The following is a 12,449-nucleotide window of genomic DNA, read 5'->3' on the forward strand; positions in this document are numbered from 1 at the left end:
AGGTGACTGGTTTTTATACAAAAAAAAACAAATTAGGTGAATGACCATGCGTAGGAATGAGAATTTTGTGATTAGTCTCTAATTTCCATAATTAAGTAAAATATTTTTTGTTAGCTGTTTTGAATTATATTATGCAAGATGAATTCAAAGCTATATATGTTCTATTCTACTTTGTTTTTGGTTAAAGCTAAAATTCTATAACTAAAATTTAGGGACAATTGCATTTTTTGTACCTTTATTTACATTTAAATGAAATCATAGACTCTATATTCGATTTTCGAGAAACATAACCACCAAGGGTGCTGAAATTACAATTGACTCCCTTACGACCAAACAAAAAATAAAAGCCGAAATGACAGATTTAACTCGAGGAAGTCTGCAATAGATATCTTTACGGTTGATTTCAAATTGACGTCAAACGGAAGACATAAAAGTATGTCTACTCCTTCATTATAGTTTAAATATTAATTAAAAAAATTATAAAAAAAATTTGGTAAACATATTGACCAAATAATAACCAAATAGACTTTCTGCATTGAAATAAAATAAATTTACATATAAACTAGCCAAATTTAGGGAGTAAAGGCTGATTATGTTAAAATTATATGATTTAGGGTTTACATATAAACTTTCTGCAAATGCTTCACCGGAGCTCGTGTCACGTTTCAGGATTCAATCCCGGAGGATTTCGGTTATGCTGAGAGGTGAAGCCGAGGAAGGCGACATAGAAGAAGAAACTAAGAGGTGGATTCATCGGCAAAATTGGAAGTTAGCTAGGATCTTAAAATCAGGAAAGATCTGGTTCGATTCAAGGCGTGCGCTGAATCTGGAAAGATCTGGTTCGATTCAACGGTTAGCTGTTGAGTTTTTTGTTTGGCGTCTGATGTTTGGAATTGAAATCTAGGGTTAAATTTTGTGTTCTCGGGAGCATAACATGAACATTTTTGAGTAACTCGAAGAACCTACACACTAGCTCCTCATTATTGTGCCATGTGAATAATATTTCATTGATGTTGATTTTCTTGAATCGTTTTCAGTCTGTGTGTTGGTTTGATCATGTATTGTTCTTTCCTTATGTCGTCTTGGAGTGTTTAGCTAAATTGTAACCATTTTATTCATTTGGTATCGTTACGAGGAGGCCATTGGTGTTGCAGCTTCACAAGACTGAAGAAGGGATTAGTCGTCGCCGTCTATCTTGTGACCGGTGAGTGTTATTCTTAACTCTACGGGATCTATTCTCAAAAATCCATTTTGACTTGTTTTTTATTTATGTATCTTTATCCCTCGAATCAGCCTTGACTTTGCAACTGAAAGCTCTCCACGTCTATTTTGACTTATGACTCATGTGATTCCCTTGAGGTTCATGTTGGGAAATGGAGAGTGAGCAGTTGTGATTTATGTCGTTAATTATCTTTTTGCTAGGAGGTAGAGTGACGAAGACGCAGGTATAGAGGTATAGTATCCGAGAGAAGAAGCAAGTTATAAAGGCGTTGGATAGAAGGAGACACGTGGTGGGTTTAATGGTAAAGAAAGCTATGTTAATTTGTATGGTTGTGTAGGCTGGTTTGGCTAAGCTTATTGGAATTGCCTGGGAAAAAAACATTTAGGCAAGTCTTTGTTTTTGTCCAACTCATCTTTTGAGCTTTGTTTGGGTCTGAGTTCTGACTTAGTTTGTGTTTACTTACTATCAGATGTACGATGCTCAGAGGAAGGTGTGGGCGACCAAAGGTGAGGAACAAGAGACAGAACAAGAGACCTGGTTTCCAGCATACGAGAAGTTTGGTAACTTCAGCATCGAACAGCAGTGTCCGAAACTGATGGCTTGGGCCATGATGGAGAGATTGACCCTATGATGATCATGGAGGCTGTAATAGATAGAGAAGAGTATAAGTCGCTTGTTGTGGTTGATTGAAAAAAAGATTTTGTACTTATTTTTAATGGTTTACTCAAACCCAAACGATTCGAAACATTAAGCAAAAACGAACAAAGAAATAATGTCAAATTACTTCATTATGCTAAATTCTTAATTGTTGAGAACAGCCCCGAGTAATCAGCGAAACAAACGAGCAAGTCTGCTACATTCATTGATCAAGTAATCAGTGAAACAAACAACCAATCAACACCTAAGTTATTAAACAAATTTGCACTCAGATGACTCAGTTGTGATCCTTGTCCTCTACGAAAGCTTGCTTCATAACAGCTCTTATATATAGGAACCTTTTGCTTTTGCTGAAAGCCATGTAATTAATCGTATCATTTCTTTTGCTGAATTACATGCCATCAATCATTTGAGGAGAAAAATCCAGTGAAAATTTGGTGAATCAAGGATGGTAGACTTTTCTTATTTTTTTGATAAATCAATTACATTATTCAAACTCTAAAAATATATAACTCGCCGAACCCTGTATTCTTCAACCCCGCCACTTCATCTTCGTCGCCGTTTCATCTTCGAACTAAAAAATCAAAAAAAATCCTTTATATAAAACTTTTCGATTAAAGACTTTTTCAATTATACAGACTTCAACAGAACTCCAACACGTTGACTTCAAAAATAAGTCTAAGTTAATGACCTAACTGCCTAAGAAAACCAAAAACTTGATTTCTCCATATGTATAATATATAATCATGTCAAAAACATATATAAGCAAGTACATAACATATATCAAAGAATACAACAAGAAAATCTTAAAAATTATTTACCAATTTGCAATAAATTGGTTTACAAATTTTGCCGACTTCATGTTGATGTCAAACGAGTTTCTACGCAGAGACTTTAACTCGAAGTCTATTTTGTGTGGTCTATTTTTGCAATTACAATTTAATAAAGCAGACACCGGACGAAGTCTACTAGGATAGTTGACTTCTTTTGTTGTCTTCCTTTGTTAATTTTTTGGTCAGTTTTACAATTAAAAACATAGAACAGAGTAGACTTCTTAGGAAATTTCAACAAGTTAACTTCGATTACAGTCTACTCTGGTTATTTTTGCAATTGCCAAACCATTGACTTGGTAGTAGACTTCTAGCTGACAAGTAGACTTCATCTATCCGTCAACTAGAAAAAGTAAACTTCGTTGTGGTTAGTTTTGCAAATGACCAAGTTTGACTTTCGCCAAGTAGACTACATACGAAGTCTCCAGGAATGTTGACTTCGTTTACAGTCTGCCGTGGTCATTTTTGGGGTTGACCAACATTTTTATTTTTTTACTAGTAGACTTCTTTTGCAGTCAACTAGTTATTTTAATATCAATAATATTACGGTCAATGCTTAAATATTTTGGTCAATGCCAAAAATAGTCACGAAGTCTACTAGTTTATTATCGTAAGAAGACTTCGTCTGGCAGTCATAACTAAAAAGTCAAGAATTTGGTCAATTGCAAAAATACACCTTAGTAGACTGTAAATGATGTATCTGACGGAAAGATTATAATGCAGTCTGAACCATATTTTTTTGTTTTCAAATGAAATTAAGGAAACTGAAATTTCAGTTTACGGGCTAAATTTTTAATTGCAAAATTGACCACAGAGTAGACTTTACATGATATTATGACGGTTAGACTAACAAATGAAGTTTAATTTCGCAAAAAAAATCAAGGAAAATCACAAAATCTATCGGAAAATAATCTTATTAGTGGTTGTTTCGCAATGTCAAGCACCGAGGACGTCGTCTTTAGTCACCACGGAGGAAACCCAGCACCAATTTAATCACTATCTAAAAATCATGACATATAACAAGATGAATTCACTTGCAAATTTTATTGGATTAAAATGGAGAGGAGATGGAAGAAAATGAAGTTCTCATAGCATTGGGTGTTATTTAAGCTTACAAATTCAGGTTGTTGAAGCTTTAAGAGCTTCAAATTTGGTTGTTCATGGTTGTTGGAAAATTGATGGCGGTGGCACAACCGTAAATAATCGAAGAAGATGAGGATATGAATGTAATAAACATTTTCGCAAGAAATTCAAATAAATTAGAAATAATGACATATTTGTGACTACAATGAATACATAAGGATTTAATTGGGAGAAATTGACAAATGTTGGAGAGAGAAAAAGAGGTAGTCAATTTTGCAATTGACTCAAGTTAGAGGTCTAGTTTTGCAAGCACCCCTTCATATCATTTTCTTTGATTGATGATGAAAATGCTTTATATGTTTTCATCTCTTAGCCCACCCAAAGTAAAGTAAACATAAGTGTGCAGATTTTAGGAATCATTAATCTTAATTAAAATTTAAAAGTGATTGTTTTGGGACTTGATACAGATTTGGGAGTTTTGATATGGAATTTTATTCTGCTAGTTTAATTTTAATCCATTTTTATAGTTTGTGAACATTTTGTACGATGACCTTTATTATTAATATAAGATTGTCTTTGACAAAAAAAAAATAAAAGTGATGTTTAATAAGAAAACAATAAAAGAAGATCGTTTTGTAATGCACTAAGAGCCCAAAATTTGATTTGTAGTGTATATTAGTGTTTTTAGATGGAAATAATTAAAGAAGATTTTGTTCAAAAATAATAATTGAAGAATATTGTGTAAGAGCATCATTACTCATGGTTACTTCCCCCAAATTCTCTTATTAAAAATAAATGAAAAAATATAAAAAGAAAAGAAATGTAAGAGAACGCTGCTTAAAGTACTAGAGGAAGAAACATTCCTCTTCCTTCTTTTACACATGTCAATTTTTTATTAGTTAATATTAGAATATTAATTTTTTTTTTTTTTGAGTAACGGTCAACTATTCTCCCACTAATGATGCTCTAAGTTTGCAAGAAGCAAACAAAAAAAACAATTGTTTGATTTTAAACCTCAAATTTGGCAATGAGCTAGATATAGCCACATAAACTAATCAGTTTCCTACTGCATCTTTTATACCATCCACAAATCTACCCACTTCTTATATGATAGGAGTCTACAAAACCAAATTGAATCAAAGATAACATATAATAACTCTTACAAGCTTAAATAATTTAACAGTTATGAAATGATGTTCATTGTAAGATTTGTTGTCGCTGTGAGTTTTTTTGAGATTTTGCTAATATATTTGCAGTGTTTGTCCATAGATCAAACAAAATATTAGATATAATGATCCAAAATTTTAACAAAATTAAAAATTTATCTATAGATTCATTATAATAAACAAAAAATTTGGTTTTATTTTGGTTTAATTTTTTCGATTTGGGTATTTTATCCATGTGTATTGTGTACCCGAATATAATCGAAAATGTTTGGCAAACCCTTAATTGTCCAATTGTCCAACTCCTGACCAATATATTTTTGGATATTCGGCCCAATACATTTTGCCCCATTTTGTTCTGGTATTTAGGTAGTTTGGTCCTTTTTTAATATCTCGGATAAAATAAAATAACCGGAACCAAACCGATATCTATAAACTGTGGTTGTTGGTTCTATCCGAAATACATAAAACCAAACTAAACCTTCGGTTTTCTTATGGATCCTAAGAACCGCAAGAACCGAACCAAATGGATTTGAAGAACCAAACGTCCAGAGCTATTAATAGTTTTTTAATAGGGTTGTGGACCACGTCCTTTTGTTTGGTCGTCGAGTTCTGACTTTTTCCTCACAAAGATAGGAGGACTCACATCTCTCAAAGCTCACACACACACACACACACATGACCCAAGAACCCTAGAGAAGAGGAATGAGAGAATTCATTCTCGATTTTGAATACATCGCCGAAGGATTTTGTTGGTACTTTCTTCTTCTCTTTGACTTACTCTTCGACTTCTTCCTCTCAATTTCTCTCTTCTTCTTTGCTCTAATCACAGACTTCTCTTCTTTCCTCTTCTGTCTCAACTTGATTGCTTAAAACAAAAACACAAAAAAAGACAAAACCTTTTCCAAATGGGTTTAATCAAGAACACAGTTCATTACTGTTGTGTCTCAAGAGACAATCAGATTCTCTACTCTTACAACGGTGGTGACCATAGTAACGAAGGTCTCGCTGCTTTGTGTTTAGAAAAGTCTCCGCCTTTTCACAATTGGTACTTCGAAACAATCGGGAAGAGGAGGTTTGGGTTTCTAATAGGAGGAGATGGGTTTGTGTATTTCGCTATTGTTGATGAGGCCTTGAGGAGATCTAGTGTTCTTAAGTTTCTTGAACATTTGAGAGATGAGTTCAAGAAAGCTGCTAGGAAGAATTGTAGAGGAAGCAGCTTTACTGCTATGATTGGTTCTATTGATGATGTTGAACATCAGCTTGTTCCTGTTGTTACTAGACTCATAGCTTCACTTGAACGTGTTGCTGAGAGTGCTAACAATGATTTGAAGACTCAAAATAGTAATCTTGGTGAACAGAGCGAAGGTTCATCGAATTCGACTAAAGCTCCGCTTTTGGGGAGGTTAGGCAAGCAAGAGAAGAAGAAAGGGAAAGATCATTTGATTTCAGTTAGAGGCATTGAGCTTGAGGAACACAGGAAGTCTAGTGATAGAGAGAACAGAACCGAGGCTTCAGCGGGAGCAGGAACGGAGTGTGTATCGTCGAGTAGGGGACGTTCTGTTTCTCAAAGCTTTGAATGGAAATGGCGGCGGTTAGTTCAAGTTGTTCTTGCTATTGATGCAGCGATTTGCTTGACACTGTTTGGTATTTGGTTGGCTATATGTCGGGGCATCGAGTGTACACGTTCTTGAATCGATTCTTTACATTCCCTTGTGCGATTCCACTAGGCAAAAATATGCAGCATTGTTGATTGTTGATTATATGTGAAGCCTTAAATTATAATTTCGCTTATGTGTTGCTTTAGTCACATCTTTGTACAGTACTTTCTTCTTCAGTGTTCTTTGTGATTTCATGATATGGTAATGTCCATCTCTATATATGATTAAACTGTTTGAGCTCTCAGCTTGGAACTCAATCCTCCCTTGCCTTTTTGAATAAGGAGAATACGTGAAATAGGCAACTATGATGCCTCACTGTCTTATGTGGAACTTGATTGGCATTTGCAGAAGAACCAACCAAGCTCTTGTATTCATTCTCTCATCGCCTTCCATTCCAATGGACCCAATATTACAGCTATTGGGCCAGTCTCAAACACTAAATCTTAGGCCCATTAATAATCTAAAACAGATTGAGAAACCAACCTCTCTCTCTCTCTGCCATCGTCTCCTCCATTTTCACCACTGAACCTGAACTCAAAAAAGCTTTTTTTTTTTTTTTTGTTTGTGTGCCCTCTGGGGGCAAAAACAAAATGTTCACAAGCGGTAACATCACCGCTAGGGTATTCGAACGACAGATTCGAACTCCACCACCCAGCGCTTCCGTGAATCGGTCGAGACTCTTCTACGAAAACCTAGTCCCAAACTCAACACTCTACGATGTCGAATCACCCGATCACTGTTTCCGCAAATTCACCGAAGACGGTCTCTTCCTCATTAGCTTCTCTCGTAACCACCAAGAACTCATCGTCTATCGTCCTTCTTGGCTCACTTACTCAACAACACAAGACGATTCCACCACCACAACCACCGTACCTCCTCCTTTACCTCGCCGTGCTTCTAGATTCGATAGCTTCTTCACTCAGCTCTACTCAGTCAATCTCGCTTCAGCTAACGAACTCATCTGTAAAGACTTCTTCCTCTACCACCACACTCGTCGTTTCGGTCTTTTCGCTACTTCTACAGCACAGATCCATGACTCTGCTCCTTCCCTTGACGCTGTACCTGGTGTTCCTTCGATTGATAAGATCACTTTCATACTTGTTAGATTAGATGATGGTGTGGTTCTTGACGAGAGGGCGTTTCATCATGATTTCGTCAATTTGGCTCATAACATGGGTGTGTTTCTCTATGATGATCTCTTAGCGATTCTTTCGTTGCGTTATCAGAGGATTCATCTTCTTCAGATTAGGGATTCTGGTCATCTTGTTGATGCTCGTGCTATTGGTTACTTTTGTCGTGAAGATGATGAGCTTTTTCTTAATTCTAGCTCTCAGGTAAACTGAGGATTACAGTTACCTTTTTATTGTGGTGTCTTGAAGGAGAGTATACAAATTTGTGAAGTTTTGATTTGTTAGGCAATGATGATGGGTCAAGATAAGAGCAAACAACAGAGTTTAGTTGGGAATAAGGAAGATGATTCTGCGGAGAATGGGTTGCAGCATCATAGTAGTCAACCTAGTGGTTCGAATTCGTTTCTTAGTGGTATCAAGCAACGGTTACTATCTTTCATCTTCAGAGAGATTTGGAATGAAGAATCTGATAACGTTCTGGTATGTTGTTCTTGAACTTCTCTGTGCATTAATGATATTGTTCTGAGTTTTTAGAATCTTAAATTTTTTTAAGTCAATTATGTTTGTGTCTGAGAATCTTTAACTGCTTCCTCTCTTAGATGTTGAGTAGTTGTTTTATTATACAGGCTGATAACGGAAGTTTAAGGTTTAGTATTGATGCAGTTGGCAGTGACATCTTAACTTGAATATCTTATAAGTTCTTTGTGATTTCCACCTCTATTCGTAGTTTGCAATGTATGTTGTATATCAGTCAACTACATCTTGGATTGAACTAATCATGGAAGTTTAAGGTTTAGGACAGTTGACAGTGACATCTTAAGTTGATGCAGCTAATCTTATAAGTTCTTTGTGTTTTCTACCTTTCTTCGTAATTTGCAATGTATGTTGTATATCAGTCAACTACATCTTGGATTGAACTAATCGTAAGATACGATTTTTTTGTTTGTCAGAGGGTTCAAAGTCTTAAGAAGAAGTTCTATTTCCATTACCAGGACTATGTCGACTTGATTATTTGGAAGGTAAAATCAATCATGTGTTTCCTGCAACTGGAATCTGTGTAAAGGTGTTTTGCATTTGATGAAGAAAAAAACTTACTTTTTTGGGTGTTCCTGATGTCCAGGTTCAGTTTTTGGATCGACAACACTTGCTAATTAAATTTGGCAGTGTAGATGGTGGGGTAAGCAGCTCTCTACAATACAAATTCTAGGTTACATCGAACTGTCAAAACTTTACAGTTTGTTTAATTTGATTTATGATATCGATGGATACTCAGGTAACAAGAAGTGCTGATCATCATCCAGCTTTCTTCGCGGTTTATAATATGGAGACAACTGACATTGTAGCATTCTATCAGGTAAAAGGGATGCTATTTTTGGCAGTTAGTTAATTTGTTGAAAAGAGTTGCATTTATGTATAACTTGACTTATATAGTACATTGATTTATGCAGAACTCAGCAGAAGATCTTTACCAGTTATTTGAGCAATTCAGTGATCACTTTACAGTATCAAGTAGTACACCATTCATGAGCTTTGTAACATCGCATTCTAACAGCGTCCATGCTCTTGAACAACTAAAGTACATGAAGAACAAAGCAAACAGTTTTTCTCAGGTTAATACATACTTCATATAATCTCCTTTTGTAAGTAAAACTTTTGATACGAATCTAATCAATTTTTCTACACAGTTTGTGAAGAAGATGTTATTCTCTTTGCCTTTCAGTTGTCAGTCACAGAGTCCCTCCCCATATTTCGACCAATCTCTCTTCCGGTTCGATGAAAAGGTAACCATCATAAAAACCCTTATTCTCTCTTCCACTTCAGGATTGACTTCATCTGGTTAACTTATAATTTTGGATATGGTTACAGTTAATTTCCGCAGCAGATAGGCATAGGCAATCCTCAGACAATCCAATTAAGTTTATATCTCGAAGGCAACCGCAAACACTAAAATTCAAGATAAAACCAGGTTGGTTGTTTAGATATCAACATGTTGAAAAACCAAACGAACACGATCTAACGTTAGGATTGGTTGTCTATTAAATATGTTGAACACAGGACCAGAGTGTGGAAGTGCAGATGGTCGAAGCAAGAAGATATGTTCATTTCTATTCCATCCTCATTTACCACTTGCCATCTCCATCCAACAAACACTTTTCATGCCACCTTCTGTCGTCAATATCCATTTTCGACGATGACTCTTGTGGTTTCCACTAGTCTAGTAGTCTCCTCCTACATGTTGTAATCTATTGTTTGTTTGTATAAAAAAACAAAATATCTCAGAACAGCACATAATTTTGTGAAAATGTCTTAAAACACACACAAAAAATTCACACATACATGCATAATGTGTTTGTATCTGTCCTCGAAAGGAAGAAACAATTTATAAATTTTCACAATAAATAAATAAATTGTTATTTTGGCCGACTGTTGTAACTACTCTTTAAAAATATTTCTTCGTTACAACTAAATTAACAATCACATTTAGTAATGAAATACAATTAGGTGGGGTGATATTGATACATTAGGTGATTAAAGACAAATTAGGTACGATGATATGCTCATGATGCAGAGAATCTAAGATACTCTCTCACTCTTACTTGTCATCAGTTTTAGTTATGGTCAAAACAATTTCAGTCTCAAAACTCTCATCTCCTCTATCTCTTGTAACCAAAGTTACTGGTCTGCTAATTTAGAGATGACGGCGACGACCAAGGGAAACAAGGTCGTTCTTCCTGAGGGTTGGTAATGGAGATACTCTCTAGGGTTCCGGCAGTATCTTTGGTACGACTACGATCTACATGCAAAAGATGGAACGCTCTGTTCAAAGATGAGAGACTTGTTAAGAAGCACTCTACTAATGCACCAAGACACTCCCTAATTATCATGGTGATTGCTTCTCGGGTTTATTCGGTGAGCATTGATCTCCATAGAATTCACAGCAACAACAAGGTACACATCACAAGTCACTTGAGCCTTAAGATCTTCCTTCTAACCCTTCAAAAGAAGTAGACATAAGCAGAGTCTTTCACTGCGACGGCTTATTCTTATGCGCCACAATCGACAATAGACTGGTTATATGGAATCCATGCCTAGGCGAAATGAAGTGGATCAAGCCAAGAAAGTCCTACGAGAAATACGATATATTCGCCCTAGGCAGATCCTCAAGCAACGAATACAAGATCTTAAAGATGAAACCTGGTCTTATTTACGTATGAGATATATGACTTTACCACCAACTCGTGGAGAGTTGGTGGTAAGGTTATAGATTGGTTCATACCTAGGTTTAACGAACGTGGCATCTATGTAGATAGGAATTCTTACTGGTTTTGATTTTTCGAGAGAGAAATTTGCAATTGTCTCTCTTCCAGGTGACCATCTCTCGTATTATCGTCTTATCTCTATATCAGTGACTAGAGAAGATCAAAAACTCTGTCTGTTAGCTTCTCGGGGCATGTATATAGACGATATAGATGTATGGGTTGCAACTAAGCTCGAGACCACAGGAGCTGCGTCATGGAGAAAGTTCCTATCAATTGATTCAGCTAGTCGCTACTTGTACATGCCTTTTTGCTTTGCTAATGGAATGAATTTCTTGGTCGACCAGGAGAACAGAGTTTTGGTGTGTAGCGGTAAACATGGGGTCTCTAACAAATTCTCATTCGTCGTGGGAGAGGATAAGTGTATACAAGTAGATCCTGACGATGAAGAATCTAAATGCTCACTTGTCAGTTATGTTCCAACTTTGGTTCGAATCCAACAAGGTTCATAGTTCTTGGAGTGATGCAGAAGGGAAGTACAAGAGCTAGTAGTAATCTATTAATTAAAGTTATGATATTCAAAGAATATAAAAAAAGTCATGTTTCATATATTTAACAAAAGTATTTGATTCGTCAACCAGCTTTTCTTGGAATAATATATGTATCTGTGTGTAGACTTTATTAATAAACATAATCTTTTAGTATTCGACATCAATGGCTCATTTGGTGTGATCTCTAAGGACTTATGATATAAGTAGGATTCTTGTCTAGTCCCAGCTTCAATTATGTGTTTATGTCTCTCTGATCATGGGTTATGTCACCATACTATGTCTTCTGTTGTAGCATTCTGCTCTATAAGCATCATATTAGCTTCATCTAGAGCCACAAGCGTATGTAATCTTCCAACCGCCTTGCTCTCACTTTCTAGTTTCTATGCTGCACAATATTCTCAATATCCAGCTACAAAGACATAAACACATTAGTATTGAGACTGCCCAAACAGCAACAAGTTTCTCGAGCTATGTTCGTTCATTCAAAGATGCAAAGTTATTATTATTATGTCATCTCTCGCAATCCCACGGTTTATCTTTGTACTCACCAAACACACTCTATCTTCTAGTGTTTTATCAACAGTCTTCCCATGATGTATTATGACATTATTCCACAGTTAGGTATGCACCAAAGTCAACAGTAACACTAGTTGAACTTACCAAAACAGAATCATATTTTATGATAGCATGCGCTTGTGATCCGGCTTCATCTAGAGCCACAAGCTGATGCACTCCGCCTGGTGCAATGTGCAATGGCTGCATCATCCTCAATACATGCATGAACTCTCTAAATTGATAACTCTGAAGACTGCAACAGCAAAACCTCTGTAACGTCTAGAGACTTTTGCTCTCATTTTCCAACTCATCACATAGTCAACCGTTGACTTCTTCTGCT

At 35.9% G+C, this 12,449-nt stretch overlaps 2 protein-coding genes and 1 pseudogene across 4 annotated transcripts; all 3 read left to right on the plus strand.

Moving 5' to 3' along the window:
• Window positions 1–5,528: 5,528 nt before the first annotated feature.
• Window positions 5,529–6,873, plus strand: LOC104707310 (phytolongin Phyl1.1). The gene is made up of 2 exons (XM_010423636.3): window positions 5,529–5,710; window positions 5,848–6,873. The coding sequence occupies exon 2, from the start codon at window positions 5,864–5,866 to the stop codon at window positions 6,647–6,649; it is 786 nt and encodes a 261-aa protein (XP_010421938.1). The 5' UTR covers window positions 5,529–5,710; window positions 5,848–5,863; the 3' UTR covers window positions 6,650–6,873.
• A 76-nt stretch (window positions 6,874–6,949) lies between these two features.
• On the plus strand, window positions 6,950–10,170 carry LOC104707311 (light-mediated development protein DET1). 2 transcript variants are annotated; one of them, XM_010423638.3, is made up of 9 exons: window positions 6,950–7,950; window positions 8,032–8,226; window positions 8,697–8,765; window positions 8,867–8,923; window positions 9,020–9,100; window positions 9,195–9,356; window positions 9,432–9,527; window positions 9,613–9,712; window positions 9,802–10,170. In XM_010423638.3, the coding sequence occupies exons 1-9, from the start codon at window positions 7,207–7,209 to the stop codon at window positions 9,939–9,941; spliced, it is 1,644 nt and encodes a 547-aa protein (XP_010421940.1). In that variant the 5' UTR covers window positions 6,950–7,206; the 3' UTR covers window positions 9,942–10,170. The 2 variants fall into 2 exon arrangements, 1 of the variants encoding a protein (XP_010421940.1); XR_015564025.1 differs by having other exon boundaries at window positions 7,123–7,950; window positions 9,467–9,527.
• A 137-nt stretch (window positions 10,171–10,307) lies between these two features.
• On the plus strand, window positions 10,308–11,714 carry LOC104709603 (putative F-box protein At4g10190 pseudogene; annotated as a pseudogene). Its single transcript, XR_015564622.1, has one exon. The product of XR_015564622.1 is annotated as a putative F-box protein At4g10190 pseudogene (transcript).
• Window positions 11,715–12,449: the final 735 nt, after the last annotated feature.

This window comes from Camelina sativa, chromosome 8, assembly GCF_030686135.1.
Source record: "Camelina sativa cultivar CO46 ecotype springtype chromosome 8, ASM3068613v1".
Taxonomy (NCBI): domain Eukaryota; kingdom Viridiplantae; phylum Streptophyta; class Magnoliopsida; order Brassicales; family Brassicaceae; genus Camelina; species Camelina sativa.